General features: G+C 42.8%; 1 protein-coding gene across 1 annotated transcript in view; it reads right to left on the bottom strand.

Annotated features, from left to right (window-relative positions):
* Window positions 1–21,186, bottom strand: part of AKT3 (AKT serine/threonine kinase 3) — a 740,092-nt gene that overhangs the window by 259,750 nt on the left and 459,156 nt on the right. Inside the window, exons 6-7 of the mRNA XM_085611402.1 lie at window positions 10,847–10,978; window positions 7,209–7,274 (exon numbers count right to left, since the gene is read on the bottom strand). Coding sequence (XP_085467528.1) covers window positions 7,209–7,274; window positions 10,847–10,978 — 198 coding nt within the window. The remainder of the gene's footprint in view (window positions 1–7,208; window positions 7,275–10,846; window positions 10,979–21,186) is intronic.

Here is a 21,186-nt window from a genome sequence, read left to right as displayed (position 1 = left end):
TTAACTTGCTTTAACCTGATTGAACCGTCTCATAAAAACTATGTGTAGGTGTGTCAAATGTTCAATTTGTGTGGTTTAAGTTAGAGCGGAGTACAGTTTCGAGTTACTTCTGATGCAGTGTAGAGCGGAGTAGGAGATTTAGAGTACTCCCCGAGACAGCGATATTTGATGTGTTTATATTTTGATTATAATCAGTACTAATCTGAATTTTGCTTTCTGTAAACCTTAACCTTTAGGAAACCTTCATGGTTTGAAAACTAAAATATTATTTGTTTTTCTTGTGGAACCTAATGTGCTACACATTTATTGAATGCATTGTTTATTTGACCAAGCGCAGTTGTGAAATTCCATAAAAGAAGTAACACAATGAATATTCAGAGTACCTGAAGTAAACCAAGCTGCACTGTTGTGAGAACACGAGAAAGGCAGTTTGTGTCTGAAATGGCATCAATTATGTAGATATAAAAATATTAGTGACTTTGGTGTGAAAGCATTATCTGGCCTATCCCTCACCTGTAAAAACCTCAACCACCTTGTATATATTGTACACTTGTTGAGCACTGAGCACCTATGTCACAAGATCACCACATATCCGTGTAACTATTGATCTCATGTTGACAGCCGCTGTTTACTGTGATTATCTATGAATGAATTAATTCTGATAAAAAGAAACAGTACAAAGCATTTAGATTTCGGTTTCCATTTCTTCAAAGAGAATTGTTTTACTCCACAGGCGCTATACAAGGGTTGCTACCGGATTCTACAAGTGCATTATGAGTTGGGCTCCCGGTTTTATGGTATTAATTTTTTTGTAATTTCTGTCTGTATTTATCCATATTTATTTTTTGTGAACTTCATCTGTATTTATCCATATTTATTATGGGTTTTGTGAAAAGATTGAGCTGAAACTAGTATATTTCCACCTTTATTTAACCAATAAATATGCAGTCAAGATTGAATGCCTGCAAGGTTTCAGTGATATGAACACCCGCAGAAGATAAATCAATGCACTTATATGAAAATACGCAAATTTCAGTATCAGCCTTGTGCATTGCTACTGCTGTTTAACCCCTTCAGCGCGGCGCGGATTTCCGCGCCACGCTGAAGGTTCTGAGCGCGGGCGGGGCCATGACGGAACGGTTCCGTCATAAGCACAGCCCAACCGACGTTCATGACGGAACCGTTCCGTCATCGGCGCCGAAGGGGTTAAGCCTCTTTACTAAAATTCCTTTCCTTTTTAACATCCTTACCTATCAATCCACACAGTTATTGGCCTGACAGTCATGGCAAAGTGTATTTAGAATCACTCAAAAAGCACCCAATTTCTGTTTTTATCCACATTTAAAAATAAATAGAGACAAGAAAATAAATAGTTTTCTGTCTGTATTTATCTGTAAAAATCAGTAAAAACGGAAAACAGGGAGCCTTAATTATGAGCACCATTAAGTAACGTACCTTCTACCCGACAGAACCACTTGTTGTTTAACTCATTATTGAAGCCAGGCACACAACAGGGAGGGCAGGAGTATCTTAAGGGACGAAGAAGAAGAATTGAGTAATGAGATTACTGGCAAATAGTCAAAGCATTGTTTCATCATCACTGCCTATGTTGAATGCTTCTACCAAAGCAAATATAATTGCCATTAACCCCCTACCATGGTAGCTAGCAGGAAGGGGCAAGGCCCAGACACATACATGGAAGGAATCAGCGCAGGACACCCCTTAAATTCTAAGCCTATAAAAATCAAAAATCCCCTGCAAGAAGACAGGACCACCCCGACAGTAGTAAAGCACCAGGAGCCAAGGCCAAACGAAAGCCACAAGGGAAGAAATAGGCAATAGTGAGTGGAGAACCTAACAGAAGAGCAGTCTGTACACTGGTCCACACCAGGGCAAACACTCCGACCATGGGCTAAACCGGCAACAAATGAAAGTACAAGAAGGAGCCCACCACCAAAAGGCACTCAAACAAAATAAGGGACAGAAAAGCCAGGTTAGAAAGAAACAACCCCACACAGATAAGCGGGGCACCCCAAACAAACAACAGCATTCAGACAAATAGAGGCACAAGGCTAGGGGCTGTAGCTGAGCATGATATACAGACCAAGAGGAAGTGATAAGGAGGTTATGGCACTTCATTTTCTTGCTTGGGGATACAGCTGTTTAGCAGCAATGCAATACTTTAAAAATGCCTCAAACAAAACACCAAGCAAGGCCAAGCCATGTATCACAGGCAGTAGACTGAAAATGCTGGCCAGCCAACAACACCCACATCAAATAAACGAAGAAAGGGTAGGAGGACCAAAGGTTGGACATGGAGGCAGAGCCTCCACAAACAACTCTAGTAGAGTACCTACAGGATACGCATACACCAACTCCTATGGCCTTTAAATGACTACAAGTAAAAATAACAGGCAAAGGACAAGACCAGAACTACTTACACAGATTAGACTCAATGTAGTCTCGGACACCAAAGATAATGGGAAAAAGCTCTCCACGAACCACCACAAAATGGAATGCATGGGCAAAACGGGCCATAGCCTGTGACAGGGAGACAAAAAGCCCATCTTACAAGCACCAGGTTATCCAGCAATGTACACAAATCAGACAAAGCCCAGCAGAGACCAACTGACAGACATATGCCAAACCCCAAAGCTGGTGACCAAAGAGGGGAAGATAAGGCCACACAGCCTGGCTAGTGAAAGATGTGACTGATGAGCAGAAGCCAGAAGCCCCCAGCCCAGCAGATGTGAAAGAGTGCAGGTCGAACAAGCACATCAAGTAAAGAGGGTAACCCAACCTCAGGAGGAAACCAGGGAGCGGCAGAGTGAATCAGAACTAGCACCACACACCCCCTAAGAAGACCAGTAGGGAGGCATGGAGTGGCAAAGAAGAGACATGAGACGGCAGCAGGGCACATATTCTGCAATCTAAAAGCATAGCAGGGAGCATAAGAAAATAACCCAGACCAATCAGCAACTAAGGAAAAAGAATTAAAGCATCAATCTTCCAGCAAAGAAGGCTATAGTGGAACAGGCATATACCAACCCCGAAGCCCTACAGGATGCCAGGGAAGGGCAGCACATTTTATTGATTTATTTATTTGAGGTTTTATAGAGCGCAAACGTGACCCGTTAGGTTATCAGAGCGCTTTACAGGGATAGCACGTTATATACAGGTTAGGCACAGGCAAAACACAAGGATGGGGGTTAGGGAATTGACTACATTAGGACAAAGCCAGAGTTATATACAATAATCAGTACAGTATCATAATCAGCAGAGCGACATGTCAGCGATAAAAAGAGAAAACCAGCAATTGTAGAAGAGGGGAGATATGCTAGCGACAGGCCGACAGAACCAGCAGAACATTTGACGGAGTGAGAATTGGTACACGGAGAGGGCCAAGCAGTACAGGAAATATTGCACAGAATCAAGGGCCATGACAAAAGGCGGTATGCGCGACAAAAGAGTTATTGGAGGAATTTGCTCATTAGGAAGGTTTTAGCTTCCTTTTTGAAGATTGACAGAGAAGGTATTCTTCTGAGGGAGGATGGTAGCGAGTTCCAGATTCTTGGTGCAGCCCCAGATAAAGCTCGATTATATGTTTTTTCCTTGCGGAAGCGGGGAGGCTGGAGCACACGGTCTCTAGCGGACCGGGAGTTTCTGAATCCCCCAGATGCCAAGATTTTCTGGGCGAGATATGCCGGGGAGTTCGTGTACAAGGCTTTTTGTGTGATACAGGCCAGCTTGAGCTGGATTCTGGCTTCAAGAGGAAGCCAGTTCAAGGCCTTCAGATGTCGTGAAATGTGGTCAATTTTTTTAGAGCCATATAAGAGTCTAGACGCTGCATTGAGGCAAGCTTTTAGAGGGGCTGTGGAAGTCTTTGGTAGACCAGATAGGGTAGAGCAGCCATATTAAATTCTGAAGATGACTAACGCCTGAACTGCGGTTTTTAGGTCCGCAGTTTCAAGGAAGGGTTTTAGTTGTCTCAAGTAGCTCAGGTGGAACCTGGCAGTTTTGGCCATCGAGTTGATGTGTTCACGCATATTCAGGTTGCTGTCCAAGGTTATACCGAGAGATTTAGCAGAATCAACTATGGTCGGTGTGCAGTTAAGTGCTGTGATCGAGTTAATCTATTCCAGGATGTCATTGGAGTTTTTAGGGGGGGGGGGGGGGGGATGAGACGGAACTCCGTTTTTTGGGCATTCAGTTTGAGCTGGTTGTTAGCGAGCCATTGAACAGTCCGTTTCAGGGCGTCATTCAGATAGGTAATCTCCTCTAGAGAAGAGATTTTGATGTAAATCTGAGTATCATTGACGTACATGTGGAAGGAGATGCTGGCCCTGTGAAGAATTTCAGCTAATGGTTAAAGGTAGAGATTGAAGAGGGTAGGGGACAGAGTAGAGCCTTGAGGGACACCTATAGATATCGGGAAAGGGACAGATAGGTTGCTGTAGGCTAAGAATCTCTGGGTGCAGTTCTGGAGAAAGGAACCAAACCATTTGATGATGGTACCACCTAGACCCATCCTGTGTTCGAGGCATTCAAGAAGTTTTCCGTGGTTGACTGTGTCGAATGCCAAGGAAAGATCCAGAAGGATCAAGATACAGGTATTGCCTTGGTAAAGGGCTTGGAGAGCATCATCTACGATGTGAAGAAAAGTGGTTTCAGTGCTATGCCCAGGCCTGAACCCTGATTGGAATTCGTCAAGCAAGTTGAAATTAGCGATATGATGGCTTAGTTGTAGCTGCACACATTTCTCCAGGACTGTCGAGAGAAGAGGAATATTGGAAATTGGTCTGAAGCTGACCGGAATTGCCGGATTCAGAGTGGGGTGTTTTTAGGATGGGGATGACTTGCCCGGTTTTCAGGGAGTCAAGTATCGACCCTTGAAGAAGGGAAGCGTTGATAATTGTAGTCCAAATGGGAACGATGAGTAGGGAGGTCACTGCCAAGCAGTTGGCGGGGAGAGGGTGGTTGCAGTGGGTATTCGGTGTTAAGGAGGAAAGAATTTTCAAGATGCAATGGTCATCATATAGATCAAAGTTGGACCAGTGAGCTTTGTTCTTGGGTGTTGCCAAGGCGGGAAGAGAGGAGAGATAGGAGGAGAAAGGACGTTTGAGGTGGTATTAAGTTCATTACCAAGAGAGTTAATTTTGGTTGTAAAAAAGGAGGAGAACTCATCACAGTTTATTAGGGATTTTGTAGTTTCTTTGGATGACTTAGCTAGTTTGTTTGATTCAAGTTTGACTATATCAAAGAGTTTGCGGGGTCTGTTCTTGGCGTTTTCCAGTTCTAATCTGAAGAACAGATTTTTTGGATCGGAGGATGATCTTGTTGTAAGTATTTCTGGCCAGACGGAAAAGTTTAAGTTGGGGGGCTGAGAGGTGCTGTCTCCAATTTCTTTCTGTAAGTCGGAGAGCTCTCCTTTCAGTATTGAGGGGACCGCTAAACCAGGGGTTTTTGTCATTGATTTGGTACCTTTTGAGCCTTAAAGGGGCCAGGTCATTCAAAATGTTGGACATAGTCGAGTTGTAGTGCTCTGTGAGGACGTTGACCTTAGATAGATTTGGGGGGGTGTAGGTCATTCTCGCAGCATACATCAGAACAAATTCTGCACAGCCTCCAACAAGTTCAACAACGAGGAAGGGGTACACACAGTCCAAACAAAAAGCTATGAGTTAAGGAGACAAGACACACGTCACAACCCATAAGCTAAGCAGAGAATGCCGGGAGAAGCCACATGGTCAGAAAAGGAAAAATAGGCCTCAATTGTTCTCCAGTAAAGGGGGCAGTCCCCACAGACAGCAGGCACACCCAAGCTAAGGAGTTAGATCATAGGTGACCTACAATCAGTCTGCAGTTCAAAAGAAGATGGCATTCATAACCATTAATAGAGGACTGCAGTGTTGGAAAAAAACACAAAAACCATGCCTAGGAGGGAGCCACTGAAGGGCAGTCAAATATCATAACAATGCCACATGACCTGCAGAAAGCCTAGTAGGGAGACTGGGGCACACAATGACTCAACAGGAGGCCACAAACTAGGGACACAGAGTAAAATCCACAGGTCTTAAGCCCAGCAGGGAGCTTACAGATAAGATCAAACCTGGCCTGCATTCCAAGAAGAAATAAGGGGCACTCATCTATCCTACAGTGAAGTGGATACCCAGAGTCACACACCACGAACTTACAACCCAGACCAAAGTTCAAGAAGAAACCCGGGCTGCAGTTGATGGGGGGCAGATTGGTCCACGCCGCGCCCTACTAACCAGGTGGAATCAATATCCATCGGTGGAGGCCCACAGCAACATCAAGACCTGAACCTCAGCACAAAACCCAACAGGGAGACGGCCAGTGTCAGGCCATTCAATGGAATCAGCACCACAAGCCCCAACCATGACCAACAGGGGAGTGTGGTAGCACATAATGACAACAAAATCAAAGTCAAAACCACGGCAAGGACCTACAATGCCAGCAAAAGCAGGAACAGAATCTTCAGCAGAAATAAAAAGCCAGCAGCAAACTAGATTTTTTTTTTTTTTTAAAGGCACACAGGCACTACTAGCAACAGACAGAATGCATAGAGTTATTGCTTCCCTGAAGAGACAGACCATACAGCAGAAGGTTCGGTGGGTAGAGGTGGACCTTTATGGGCACGAAAGGAGGGGGAAGAGTTTCCTAATTTTAGGTAGGCAACATGGGGCCTTTATCCAATCTTTTGACATATCTCATAATGTACGCACAAAGACAGGGAAGTGATGAGGAGAGACCAGCACTTAATTCTCTTCCATACTGATACAACCTTCCAGGAGCAGCGCAATACTTTATATATGCTGGAACCAAAAGGAACTCTCATGGGAGTCTGTTTATAAGCAGTGGCGAGGATTCAGAAGTCTATTTGGGGGTGCTTCTTTTCAGAGCCATGTGCCCTGTGACATGTAGCTCATGATGCAACTGTGGTCAAGGGCCTTGTGGTGTCAAAGGAAGTGAAGTAGCAGCGCACTCCATAATCCAAAACATTTGTTAAATGTTCCTGGGCTTAAAAACCTAGGGTGTAGAATTTTACAGAAAACAAAAGCTCGACATCCCCTTTAACCATTTGAAACCATTGCAGCAATGTTTTAACCGGACTGTGAGCAATTCCACTGCCCTGTAAAATTATTCCTTTGAAAAACAATGCTAATCAATCCAATTTAAGCACTTACTGTTAAAAAGGGATGTCTGGTGTTTTTCAGCACTCTGCTTTCCGTAAGCGTGTGTGCCACTTCATCCTGTGGAATAAAAGAGCACATTATTAATGATAATCAACTAACTGCAGTACAATGGAATCACTAATGCAGAAGAGGAGGGAAAAGAGGCATTATCCGAATGCATAAAACCACTCAGAGGAGTTAAACCAGTACAACCTGAAAAGAACTGTTTATATTCATGCTATTTTCAAATTGTAGGATTTGATCAGACTTTTGAGATTGGAAAATAAAAAAAATAATGTGGTGCACCATAATAGTTGACTAGTGTGCAATCTCTACCCCCAATATGCTCTTGATGATTCTCTACACTTTTCATTCTGGTCAGGCTTCGGGCCAGAAACCAGGTTAAGGGTTCCGATCCCTTAAACTGCTACACAAACCTGGATAATCACTTCAGTGGGTGAGGGGACTGATGGAGGAGAGGAACCCAAGAGCTACAAGAAACTCAGATGTGGCCTTTAAGAGGGCATGTCTATGTGCCAAATAATGACTGCTTGTTCAAAGGAGTACCCTTCGAGCCACATTCAGGGATGCATTCCACAAGTTTTTACCAGAGACCTTTGCTGAACACAGGTGGGTCCAGATAGGTGAAACAGTGAATCGGTTGACTGGAATAATCCTCTCTCCATTGCCAAGTTTTTTTACGCTAGGCAGGTATCCCCCCATAAGCCCCCCCAAATGCATGATATTCACCTCAATTGACATCCCCTGTTTCTAGACCTCCATACCCTTTGGCGAAGGCACTTGTACAGGACTGGCTAAAACCCCAGGGGGGCAGAAATGACTTTTCTCAAAAGAGGGACCCATGAGTCCAATGAAGACTATGTTCAAGTTCCATTAAGGGGCTGGTGGCACCCTTGGAAAATGACTCGAGACCCTCCATAAAAGCTTTTATAACCGGTATACGGAACAAGGAAGAGTGTTGTCTATTTTGCATGTAGCAGCTATGGCAGTTAACTGAAGTCTAATAGAAGTGTATGCTAACTCTGAGTGTTGAAGATAGAGGAGGTAGCATATGATGTCCTGAACCAGAGTGTTCAATGGATTACTTTGCTTTGTGTACATTAACAGACAGAGCTCTTCCATTTTGCTCCACAGCAGTCGCAAGTTGTTGGTCTGCATATTTCCTTGAGGATGTCTGTGCACTCTTGTGGGAGGCATAGGTAGCCAAACTCTAGGATATCAGGTGCCTGATCACTAGGTTTTGTTGATTGGGGTCTAGATGTCTGATCTATACCTGATATTTGGTGGGAAGGTTCACCCTGTTGTGGGAGCTTTTCATGAGGACTGATGGACATTTCGAGTAGGGTGGAGCCTCAGGGCTCTCTAGCCCAGGAGGGAGCTACAAGGATGAGTGTCTGGGATATATTTGCATTCTCTGCACCAATAGTAGAAGGAGCAGAAGAGGAGGAAAAGCATAAGCAAATATCCCTGACCAATTCATCCATAGTGCATTTCCCACTGATTGCGGCTGTGGGAAACTGAAGGCAAAGATTGGGCATTTTGCATTTTCAGGGGTGTGGACAGGTCTACCTGTGGAGTTACCCAGCATTGGATTAGCTGTTTAGTACTCAGGGATTGTGTTTCCATTGGTGGACTTCTTCGTATGATCTGCCAAGTACGTCTTCTAGGTCGTTGTTCACTCTTGGGAGGTACTTCGCTATCAAATGGATATGGTAACGAAGGGCCCAAATCCAGATTGTTTGAGCCAGAAGGGAAAGGTGGAAAGAGTGGGTACCGCCTTGCTTCTGTTGGTAGTACATTAATGTCATGTTGTCCATTAGGATTAGTACTAACGTAACCTGTGTTTGAGGGAGGAAGGCTTTGAGGACTAGCTGGATTGCAGGAGTCCGAGACAGTTGCCCTGCTGTTGCAGGGTCTAGAATGCTTGTACTGCTGTGAAATTGAAATGTGCCCCCCATCTTGCATGTAATGCGTCCATGGTGACGGTGTCCTGCGGTAAAGGGTCTTTGAAATGCCAGCCCTGCAACAGGTTGTTGATATTCCACCACTGCTGAGAACGAACTTTTGCATTTACCAACACCAGATCCTCTAACTGACCCTCCGCTTGGGGCCACTGTGCTGCAAGGCACTGTTAAAGCAAAATGTACAGACTGGTAGGGGCTTTACAGCAATACAAGAGGCAAGGAAGCCAAACAGTCGCATAACTGTTCTGACCGGTAGATGACAATTTGGTTGAAACAAAAGGGACTATACGTTGAAAGCCATGACTCTTTGTTGGCTGGTGTAGGTTTTGCTTGTTAGAGTTGACCCTAGAAAGCGCTGTATCTGCAGAGGGACAAGATGAGACTTAGTGATGTTGATGGTAAAGCATAAGGCGTGCAGTAGAGAAATTATGGATTGCCTATGGGAAAGACATTGTCATTTGTTTGAGCTCGTTATCAGCCAATCATCTAAATACAGGAAAATATGCATGCCCCCTCATCTTAAATGTGCTGTGACCACCACTAGGCATTTTTGAGCGGGTGTTACACTGAACAGTAAGACTTTGAATTGGTAATGCTGGCCACTTACAATGAAGTGCAGGTAGTGTCATTGGAGTGGGTAGATGTGTAAATATGCATCCTTCAGGTCAAATGCAGCCATAAAGTCTCCTTGCTGCAGCAAAGGTGTGACAACCTGAAGGGTTTCCATGTGGACATGTTCCGACACTATGTACCGGTTGAGAAGTCCGAGATCGAAAATTGGTCTAAGGAACCTGTAAGTAAGTACAGGGAGCAATTCCCCTTCCCTTGATGTTGTGAGGGGACAGTTTTCATGGCCCCTTTGTGTAGGAGGTCTGGTACTTCTTCATCTAGAAGATGTATGTGGTCCTCACTGAGGTGTGAGGTGTTATGTTATGGGAGTATGAGGGAAAATCTAGACAGGAACCGTGTTGAAACTATGGCTAGAACCCATTTGTCTGAGGTGATTTCTTGTCATTTTGGCTGGAATTCTTTGATTCTCCCCCAGCAGGTGTTATGTGGTTGGGAGGGATTTGTAGGAAGTCAATGTTTTGTAGTGGTGGAGGCTCCCTTGCTAGAACGTCCTATGGCTCTTCCTCAGCTGTGGTTCCCCCTTTTGTGTAACCGATAGAGGTGTAAGCTGATAGGATTGCTGTTGTTGCCTCTGGTAAAAGCTCACATCTGGGGAGGTGGTCTTAGAACCTGCATGATACTGCTGCCTGTGAAAGGACCACCTTTGACTATTGGTTTGGAGAGCCCCCATGGCCTTAGCCGTATAAGTATCCTTTTAAAGTTTTTCTAACATTTGTTGTAAACCATGATTTACACATTTGTAATGGAAAAACATGGAAATGCAGGACCATATGCAAATTGTTTCAAAAGCGCTGCTATTGCCTCCTGGAACTAATGACCTTTAGTCTAAACTATGAATTAAAAATCCCGAATGCTGTGGCTATCATATTGCCAAAGATTTAAACTGAGAAGCTCTGGGATCCCTGTTCAAATGTGCACCCTATCAGAAACATTAATACTGTAGTAGAAAAACAGGCGTGTTTCTATTTACCAAAATATGAAAGGAAACTATTATTAAATATGTAAACATTAAGTTTGGGAAAAAAATGTAATTACCTTTGCAATAATTACTTCTTTCTTCAAAATCTTCATTGCATAATATTTTCCACTGGCTTTTTCTCGCACCAAAATTACTTTCCCAAAAGTGCCTTTTCCCAGTAGTTTTAAGTAGTCAAAGTCATTCATTGTCTATACAAATAACAAAAATATCAAGTATTAGATTCATGCGGCAAATGAAAGCATTTGGAAAAACAGCCCCAATTTGGGAAATCAAATAAAACTTTTCTTTAAGACTGACAAGCGTGAAAAAGGAAAACCTGTTTCAAATCTACTATACCTATTTGCAAAGCTGTTATTTTACTTTTAACTCAGCTGAATAATAATAAGTTTATTTAAGTAATTAGCTCTGCTTTCTGCATCTGACAAAAGAATGAAGTACATTTTCAAAAACATTTTTCATGTTTAATCGTGGGATCAGTCCACCAAACAAACCCAGATTTTAATTCTTTTAAGGTATTGTTGAATTTCACATTCATTCAAAAATAAATTCAGACACAACTACAATATCGGGAAGACAGGTCAGGGGTGTGGAATTTTATAAAATATCTACTTACCCACTGGACAAGATGCTTCAGAAATCCACATGTCCAGTGAAAAATCCACTTGTTCCATTTGGTGCCATGCAGCGAGGTGACAAATTATGGCAGTAATCCCATTATATCCGAGCTTTGATAAAAAGCTACTCTGACTATGCCAGGACTTATACTGTGTCAGGGTTTTCATTCTAGCAATGCTCTGATTATGCTGGACTCTGAATACAACAGGAGATGCATTATGTAATTGGCACACTGGCCCTGTTTGCCCAACAGCACACCTTAACTACATGCTTTGGGTGCAAAAAGGCCCAGGGACAGTGTGTCCTACTACAGATAATCTGCTGCCCCCAGGGCAGCTGAAAACTCGCAGCTGTCCTGGCGCAGTACATTAGTGAAAGGCAGAGCAGCTGTTTGAAACAGTGACTCCATCTTTCACTGTGCAGGTAGCCTGCTTTGAAATACGGGGTCAGCGATTCTACCTGAAGGCGGGGGCAGTGAGTGTGGCAGCCTCCTGCAGAAGAATGCCTTGGGGGGGTCCATGGGATCCCCTTTAACTCCTTTCAAAGGGCACCCTGGGGGCATACCGACTATGTACCACCTCTTTGTGGGGTCCGTTCATAACGCAGTCTGACGGTCTCTACACCCAAAATACTGCGTGTGCACAAAGGCAAAGTGTTTTCTTCATTTGCATGGGGCCACATCCCATTGCAAATGAAGGAACATTCCCTTAAAATCGTGCTAGTGCTATCTGTATGTGTGCCGGCGCCATCTATATCACAAGAGGGGTTGCATAAGCATCTGCGCCTCTTCTGTAACACCAAAGTTCCCCATGGTGGCAGAAAATGGGTACACACTCCTTTAGCGCCCCTGGTGCACCTTACGTAATCTGGCCCTGGGAGCCTATTTAATCTCAGAGCTAACTCCGCATATGCAGAGTTTGCGAATGGGATTGGGATTGGTTTAGGGCAGCGGAATAGGCAGTAGTGACTGCATGATTAGCAGCTTCTAGTTTCCGAATCTAGAAAACACTAAGATCATTTATTTTTTCTTGTCCACCACACTAAAAAGAACTCAATTTTCTATTGGTTTTCTAATTACTTTTTCACCTTCCCAAGTGATTTTGCATTCCATTTTGACACAAACTTTCGATCATCATTGTCTCATTGTTATATAAGCACTTGCTTATCATTCACACATTTTGCACCATCTCACCCTCCTCTTAGACAAATCATCGTACTTATGCCAGTCCTAAACAAGTTCAACCCCACCAACAGCCTCCTTCCTGGGCTAACACTCAACATCATCGAAGCAATCATAGTATTTATGTTCCAGAGTGGATTGTTTCTCCTGTCTGCACCACAGACATTTCTTAGGCCTGCTGTCTGCCCTATCATTGCTCCATAATGTAGAGTTAACATAAAGATCAATAAATAAGGTGGAAAAACATGTATTTATTGATATGGGTATTTATACAGTGTAAACTTTGTAATGAGCAGCAGAATGATGTACTGGGCAAGTGACCACAATTGTGATCCGCAATCATTTACAGATAGTAGTTTAGAGGGTTATTTTAGCCAGTAAAAGAAAGGAACTGGTGTTGAAATGTAATGTTCTTTGAAAAGGTGAGCTGTCTGCAGTTTCCTGACGTTGAGAAGAATTGGGGTAGTCCTTATGGATACAGGACATTTTTGCTGAATAGTTCTCAATTGTACCATCAGGCCTGGTTTCAAATACTAAAAAACCACCTTCTCACCAACTACAGGCATCAAGAATTTTGGTTAACTATATGAGAGCATACTATATATAAAAAAAAAAGTCATGTGCCGCGCTACAGTAACCAAGTAGCAATTTGTGCTTATGAGGGATTAGGTGGTTTTCTAAGTATATAAGAGATAAAGGAAAGCCTGCTCACACATTTGCAGACAGTGTGCATAATAAAACTTTCATTAGCAGGGATTAGTTGGATCGACTTTTCTATAGAGGCAGAGAGCAACAGTATGAAATTCGCTATATAACAGACATTATGGCCTATTGACTTTATTTTCTAACGCAAGACAAAATACGGGAATTCAGGGTCTTTTGACTTTTACCAACTTCAGGAAATCCTTAAAATCCATGAATATATGACATTAAAATAAAGGAAATGGTCTGTGTCCTTGGAGAGAAATATGCTTAAAGTTTGTACACTGGTTGCGAATAAGTATCTTGAGAGTCATCGTAAACAAAGTAACAATATAGTGAAAGAGGTTTTAAACATGTCCAAAATCTGTTTCATCTATCTAATGTTTTCATTCGCAACGCCAAGTTGCAGAACACCTCTGGGTATTTTCCTGCTTGGCCTAATACGTCTGCCACTGCTAGGCTACCAAAGACCATTGTCCCAAATTACTAACGGAACATTGCTCTCAAGAGATGTCCTGAATGGCGAGCCTCAGTGGCAAGGTCTTTCTGTAAGGTAGTCTAAAGCCAGGGAGAACTGCATGATGCATGGAAAGTTTTATTACTGATCCTAATACTAAAAGGTGACCACCAGCTCCTGTGCAACTGTACACTATTGGTTAGATTTTTTTCCAAAATGCTACTTGCAGGTCTTGTGGAAAACTATGCCATTTTGAATAACAACACAGGTTGGCTTCAGAACACTTTGGCTCACTCGTTTGTTCTAACTAACTTGGACAAATATAAAAAAAAATTGTGCACTGATTTTACTCAGAATTAGTTGATTGAATGGTTTTGTTGACCAAGATTTATGCTTTTTGTATACCTTCTAAAATATTGTGGGCCATCCAGCTATGGTGCAGTGATACTGGGCAAAGTTAGGTGTAGCACATGACAGCAAGAATATCTATTGTATTCTATCTTCTAGAGGTATCCAACAGAAGTGTTTATGGTTTTACTTTGCAATCTACAAATTTCAGACCTTGACTTTGAACAGAATGGAGTCAACCGTGTCCTTTCTAAAGTAAGCTGTGCTTGTGTTCCTCCTAGGTACTATGTAGACGATACAGGTCTAGGTGATTGATGCTTGGCTGGGCCGTCAGCATTTCCTGCAAAACACACTGCAATTACATTATGTCCAATTTGGAGGACAATTTGGTGAAAGGCAAATGGTTAGAAGGAACCAGCGAATATTGCTAGCTTGGCCTTTCAATTTATTTTTCTCCTGGAAACGTTAGCTGACCACAAAAACACTTGCTGCAATAACCACCATTTGTGGCTTAAGAAAGTTCAATAAGCACTTTAATATTAACTTACAAAGTGAAAATTGTTACATTTTCAATGTGCAGGCGCTCTATTTGGTGATTGGCTCTAGAAAAGGAAGTTGGTGCTGTTCAGGCATTGACCTCAAAAGGTGCCCTTTTTCTAAAGACCGTAAAATACCGATCACTCTATTGAAAGAGAGATCCATCATTATGCATGAATAGAGTTAAGGCTTTGCAAGGCCTGCTCAGTTGATGCCTGTTCCATCTTGGAAACAAATGAGAATTTTATTGCTGCAACTGAGTGTTTAGAATAGGTCTATGCTGGGAGAAGGGTGGGGGAGAACGCTTGTGCTGCTGTTTTTTAATTACTATGTGACAGGTCTGGCTGCTACCAAATTGCTCAATTTGCTGTATGTCCTTTTTGATCTTGATGCCTATTTGAAAATAAAAACTTGTTTATCAAAAAAAAAGAATAGGTCTATGCTTGGTAAATGTTCCATCAATCAAAAAAATCAACTAGAGGTGGCGAAATTAAGAGATTGTAGATCTTCAAACAAAAGCTTCTACACTCCTATTTGAATATCGCAAGTCCAAACTCTGTTGTACAAAATAATTTGGTCCATACCATAGATTATTACACATGGGATTTAGCCATAACCATTTACCTCCATTTCGCTTCAGCGATGCATAAACTGGCCTGTTTAGGAAAAATGCTTAGACAGATTTTGTGGGTCACACCCGGAGACAGCTGACCGTATGCTTTTTAAGTGTGTGCTGTTGTTCCAGGACCAATTTGAAATATATACATCCCCTTTTCAAACTGTTTCATGACTGGTTAGTGTAAATGTGTATGTTTTTTAAAGATTTTTTCTTTAGACTGCTATCGTAAAAAGGAAATTATTCATACCTCATTATAAGGTTTTAATTTGTTTAGCAAACCAAAATAAACATATATTTAAGAGATCAGTTAAAGTACTTATTTTTCCCAGAATTAGTACAGAAAAGGACTAAGACCCAGAGGACACCACCATGTTAGTTCACCTGCCAGCATGAATGAATGTGAAAAATATGATCTTCGTGACCAGGCTGGCATTATTTGAATGACCATAACACGGCTCTTACACAAAAGGATCTGCTATTCTACAGCTTAGCATTTCAAATTCTTCAATGAATGCACCTCTGGACCCAGCTGCTCAAAACAAATCTGCAGGATAGGACCAGTGATGTGTGGAAATATGGATTTTTCTGATCAGTTATGTCCCCTATCTTGGACCCCAACGGTTCCATGTATGAATCACAAGTACACGTATGCTCCCTCCAGTTCCAGTTATGAAGACGCAAACACATGTGCGTCCACCGTCAACATGTCCTCTGTCAGATCCGCCATGAATAGGCCGGATATTCCATTCTTAAGTATGAAAGGCCACCGGCTTTATATGGTTCACTTATGCCATTTTACAGTCCAGGCAAGTAGGCCCTGATTCTGTCATCGAACTCTTCTTGCCTTCTGCCTCTGAAAGCTCCAGTCTGAGCCTGCATCTGCGACCATGAACTTTGTCTCATTCCCTGCGCGGCTCACGAAGTCTGACATCAGCCCGCTGCCTGCCAAAAACTGTATTTCACCTTCGAAATTATCTGCTCCGTTCCCTGCCCGATGCATTCCTGTCTAGTAGTTTAAGTAAACATTCTTCCAGCTACCGAGCAAAGGCCCGGCTTCTCTGTCTTTATGCAAGTAATTCATAGCCCTATTGCTATGGAAGATTTCCGCCCTCGCATCTAGTGTAGACACTTAGACGCTTGTACACGCACTAACAGTCAGTATAGTCAGTATAGAATAAGATTCTACTCGAAGAAACCTCTCTTTTGGATAACTTAGTTCTTTAAACATAGGATGTTAGATATGATTTGGGATTAGGTTGACTTGACCCTCCAGACTTCTGTCGCCACATGTAGAGCTAAATGTCAAGTCCCCTTCACCCCCTAGTTACACGTCAATCACACGTCATACTGCTGCGCGCGCATCTCTGCCAAGTATTTCTGCTGACATTGCGAAATTATTTCATAGGTCCACCCCTATGTGACATCATAACCAATGACGTTTTCCTTGTTACACCCAATTACGCCTCCTTCAGCTACGCATGTGAAATGTTATCTTTGCTATCAATTGTTACGCCTCTTGTATTTGCCTCACTGTAATGCCTATTGTATAAAAGTAATTGATTGTCAATAACGTATGTACTTCACTTCCTGAACCTTCGTGGTGATGGAACTTGGAGCAACCGATTATAATCGACCACTGGAATAAAGCCCATTCCGAACCTCTAATACCACGGATTCTGCCTCTTATTTACTGAGCTATTTTATTATGTTTCTGTATCAAATTAAGTCCCGGTAATTAAATTATTTACCACATGAATGGCGCCCGAACAGGGACACTTTCTCATCTCACGCGCCGGCGGTGCGTTGCAGGCCCGGTCTCCTGCCACAGCTGGACGGACAATAACGCGTACCAGCAGGATTTCCTGTATCTCCCTCCGGTCAAGCGGGGGCGACTGAGGCTGCGATCAACACCCAGACGAGGCGGTGAGAAGTGCGAAGTATCCCGACCAGAGCCTAGCTGAGAGAGCAAGATCCGAGGTATACAGAGGCCCACCAGTTTCCGAAGTCCCAAGTCAAGTCCAGTGTCCGAAGTGTTCGAGTCGAGTCCAGTCCGGTTCAAGTTCAGTTCAGTTTCCGAGGCCTTCCGTTTCCGAGCTACCCGGTGAGTACCATTACTGGGGAGGCATTCTGACGTGCACATAGGTTGTGCCGGTCAAGACGGGTTTGGGTACACAAATCCGGTCTGCACTGTTTCAGCAGTGTATCTGTACTGTTTAGCAGTATATCTAGTATATCAAGTGTATAAATTCAGAATAATCCAGTTAAAGTCGAGTATTATGTTTAGTGATTAAGTTTTCCTTAGATCGTCATTATCATCGTTGCTCAGTTAAATGTTAAATGTTAAATGTTTTAAGTACGTTCTGCATATTGTGGTATGAATGACTGTTCATTATTGTGATTACTGTATTAAGTTTGTTCAAAATCAAGTATCAGATCAGTTCTCAATATGCCGCTCTTTTCGAAATTAAGACAGATCACAACAAGAAAAGGGGTACTCGAAGAAGCCGTTCCTATTCCTCCTAGGGACACTCCAGGGTACTTCATGTATCATAAACATGGCTTAGACGCTATATTATTTCTTGATTTATGGGTAGACTACACCAAGGAATTACCAGAAAGTCAGAGGTGGCCCACAGCGGGGACCTGGGATGCAGAGTGCATCATGAAAGTAGAGGAAGAGTTATGGAAAAGGAAAGTTAGACAGTCACAGAAAGACGCCATTGAGTTATGGCGTAAAGAATCTCATCGACGTACAGAAAAAGCACGTAGACAGGAAGAGAAGAGTAAAGAGAATTCAAATGAAGTCCGAGAAAATCTATTAATTGAAGAAGGTGCACGAGTGAAATCAGAACAAGTAGACAGACAAAGAAATGCCCTTATGAATGGTATGTATCCCCTTCTGGCCGAAGGATTACCTAAGGCTACTCCAGAGATACCAAAAGACTTGCCAACCCCATTATTTCCAATAAAGGTACATCCTAAGGGGCATCCTAGAACCGCAGAAGATGTTTTTCTTTCCTCATATTTAGATGACGCAGCTCCCGAGTATGCTAATCCCGCCCCACATAGACCGCCTGCCAGGGAGGTTCAACGCCAAGATCCAGTATCCGTATCCCTACAGCAACACATCCTGTCACAAGTTCCGGCAAGCACATCTGTTTCTACATCCGTTCCTGCAGATACACCTATAGTTGCTGTATCGCGTTCAACGAATCCTTTCACGCCCGATACCCCAGATGGGGCTACGGGAGGTGCTAGCAACATTTTTTCTACGCCACCCAGAATAAATAAACGTACCTTTCAAGAGTCAGCACATTCACGTACCCCCAAACTCATAAATGCCCGTACGCTTAAGGAACTTCTTATAGATTGTAGATATGACCCTGTGCCCGGCAAAGAGGACGAAATGATCATGGCATCATTACGTATCAGACGAGCCGCGGTGTATTTAGGGAAGTTACCAGGAATGACTATGCATCTAGATAATATATACCATTTTGTCCAAACAGGGCGAGATTCTGAATGTATTAACAGAGCTATGGAATACCAGAAAGTGGAAATACAGGGGGAACTGTTACGTTTCCTCATAAATTGTGTGATCAGAAATCAAGACCGACCGGGGGTAGACCCGGAAGCAATGCAAATTCTTACCAGATGGAGTCAGAATATATCAGAAGGAAGACATGATAAGCAAAATTGTATAATAGCCATGTGCCGAAAGATCCGTAAAGAAATAGAACGCCTACGCGAAGAAAGATTAACGGTAGACCAGTTCGAACAAAACGAGGAAGAAGGATCAGGACTGTCCATAGGACAGTCAGACACCATAGCCTATGTAGGTAGAGGAAGATCCTGTAATAGTAATAGATGTCTTATTGACCCGATACGTCCGATATGTCCAGATAATAACAGGAATTTCCAAACACCTATAGTTCATATAAGGTCTAACGAGCATTCGTTTCAAGCCACTGACAAATTACTCCGAGAACGAAGGGGTTATCATTTTCTCGATTCTATGGATGAACAAGAATTAGCCAGGTCAGCTGTCCATTGGATTGACAGTCCCGGAAAGTACAGTGATGATACAGTAGCACGCACATTTTTGAATCTCACCCCAGGGATTTATATGATTCAACAACTTCTTATACTATATCAGAGTCAGCGTTCGGACCCTGGTCCCTTGCCTGATATATTGACTGAATTACTCATGAATAGATGGAGAAGTTCAGGTACTAAATTAATTAAAGAAATACTAGAATCAAGAAGGCAGTACATTCTTTTTGTATGTTCAGAACATGTCTCATTGCCCATCAAGGAAAGAACCACGTATTACATGGACAGACAGAATCCCTTACGAGAAGTGCACCCAATAAAAGGCGAGGACAATGAGTTTAAACGTGTATTTGTATATACGCCCATATCGAAAATAGAATTGTTAGAAATGAAGAAAGTGGTACCCAGTCATGACAAAGACCCAGCGGGTTTTCACCGAGAAATTAAAGACATGTTACTCATGGGAGAGTATACCTATCCCGACATTATGACAATATTAAAGGTATTAATGCCTGCTGGCATTTATGAAAAACTCAGGGAAAAAGAGTGGGAGGTAGGCGACCAAAAGATAGACTGGTCAGCATTAGAAGCAGAGGAAAAGGCCCGAACTGCAGGAGCAGGACTGGGGGATAAAACTAAAGCACTACCAGGTTTACTAGTACAGGTACTGCCACGTTTATTAACTACGAAAAAGGAAGATTGGGGTACAATTTCAGCCTGTAAACAAAAGCAAGATGAAGACACTAGTGATTACTATGCCCGATTTGAAAAATGTTTCGGTATAAATAGTGGCATAAAAGCAAGTAGCGAATCATACCCACATCTGTTTGTGACCAAATTAGTTGAAAACGCCTTGCCTCAAGTAAAGAACAGAGTATTAAAATTCGAGAGTACCTGGCAAGGTAACACTCCATCACAAATGTTACAAATGTTACAGTACCATCACAATAGAATTAGAGAGGAACAAGAACATGAACATAGACGCATGAAAGACACGAAAATGAAAATGCTAGTTTCCCAGACAGTTCCAGCTGAAGGACATAAAAAGGGTATGACACATTCCGGTGATTCAACAGGACCTGTAAAAGGGACATGCAATTATTGTAAAAAGCCAGGTCATTACGTACACGATTGTCCAGTTTTAAAACATAATATCGCCATAGGTAATACAAAAGAAAGACCACGGCCACCTAGACAGGATCAGAATGAACAAGGAGCCCCGCAGCATGCACAGTCCATGCCAGCTCCACCACAGTCTATACAGTTTGTGCCAGCCGCACCAGCGTTGCCTGTTGCTGCCACACAAACCACGACACGACAACTGTACCAGACCGCACAGTACGACTATCCTGATTATCAACGATACGCATGAACCAGCCTAGAGAGGGAAGTTGACTTACCCCTTATCGAGATCCCTGTAGATCAAGAAGGACCTTATGTACATAGTGAATTACTAGGCCAAGACAGAAAATTTTTACTCGATACAGGGGCAAGTCGAACAACCATAAAACGTAGTGAAGTTCCAGGGGCACCCCTCTCAGGCTCACAGAATATTTCCCTTGGTTTTTCAGGTAAACCTATTGTTAATGAAGTGTCACAACCTCTTCCACTTACGATAGGACCTTTGACCCGAACTACAGATTTATTGCTTACTAAATCATGTCCAGAAAACTTGTTAGGAATAAAAACACTGAAAGCTCTAGGAGCTATTATATGTTGTTCTCCGGAAGGAGTACGATTGGTTTTACGTGATTTTAAAGGTCATTATGTGTCTAGAGACATGGATCCCCGACTGCAGACTTTACCTACACATCTATGGGCACAAGGCCCTACAGATGTTGGTTGCATGAATATTACACCATATCGAGTCACACTAAAGGCAGGA

This window comes from Triturus cristatus, chromosome 6, assembly GCF_964204655.1.
Source record: "Triturus cristatus chromosome 6, aTriCri1.1, whole genome shotgun sequence".
In the NCBI taxonomy this organism is placed as follows: Eukaryota; Metazoa; Chordata; class Amphibia; order Caudata; family Salamandridae; genus Triturus; species Triturus cristatus.
The sequence above is the reverse complement of the archived record's forward strand: the minus strand, read 5'-3'. Positions and strand labels throughout refer to the sequence as shown.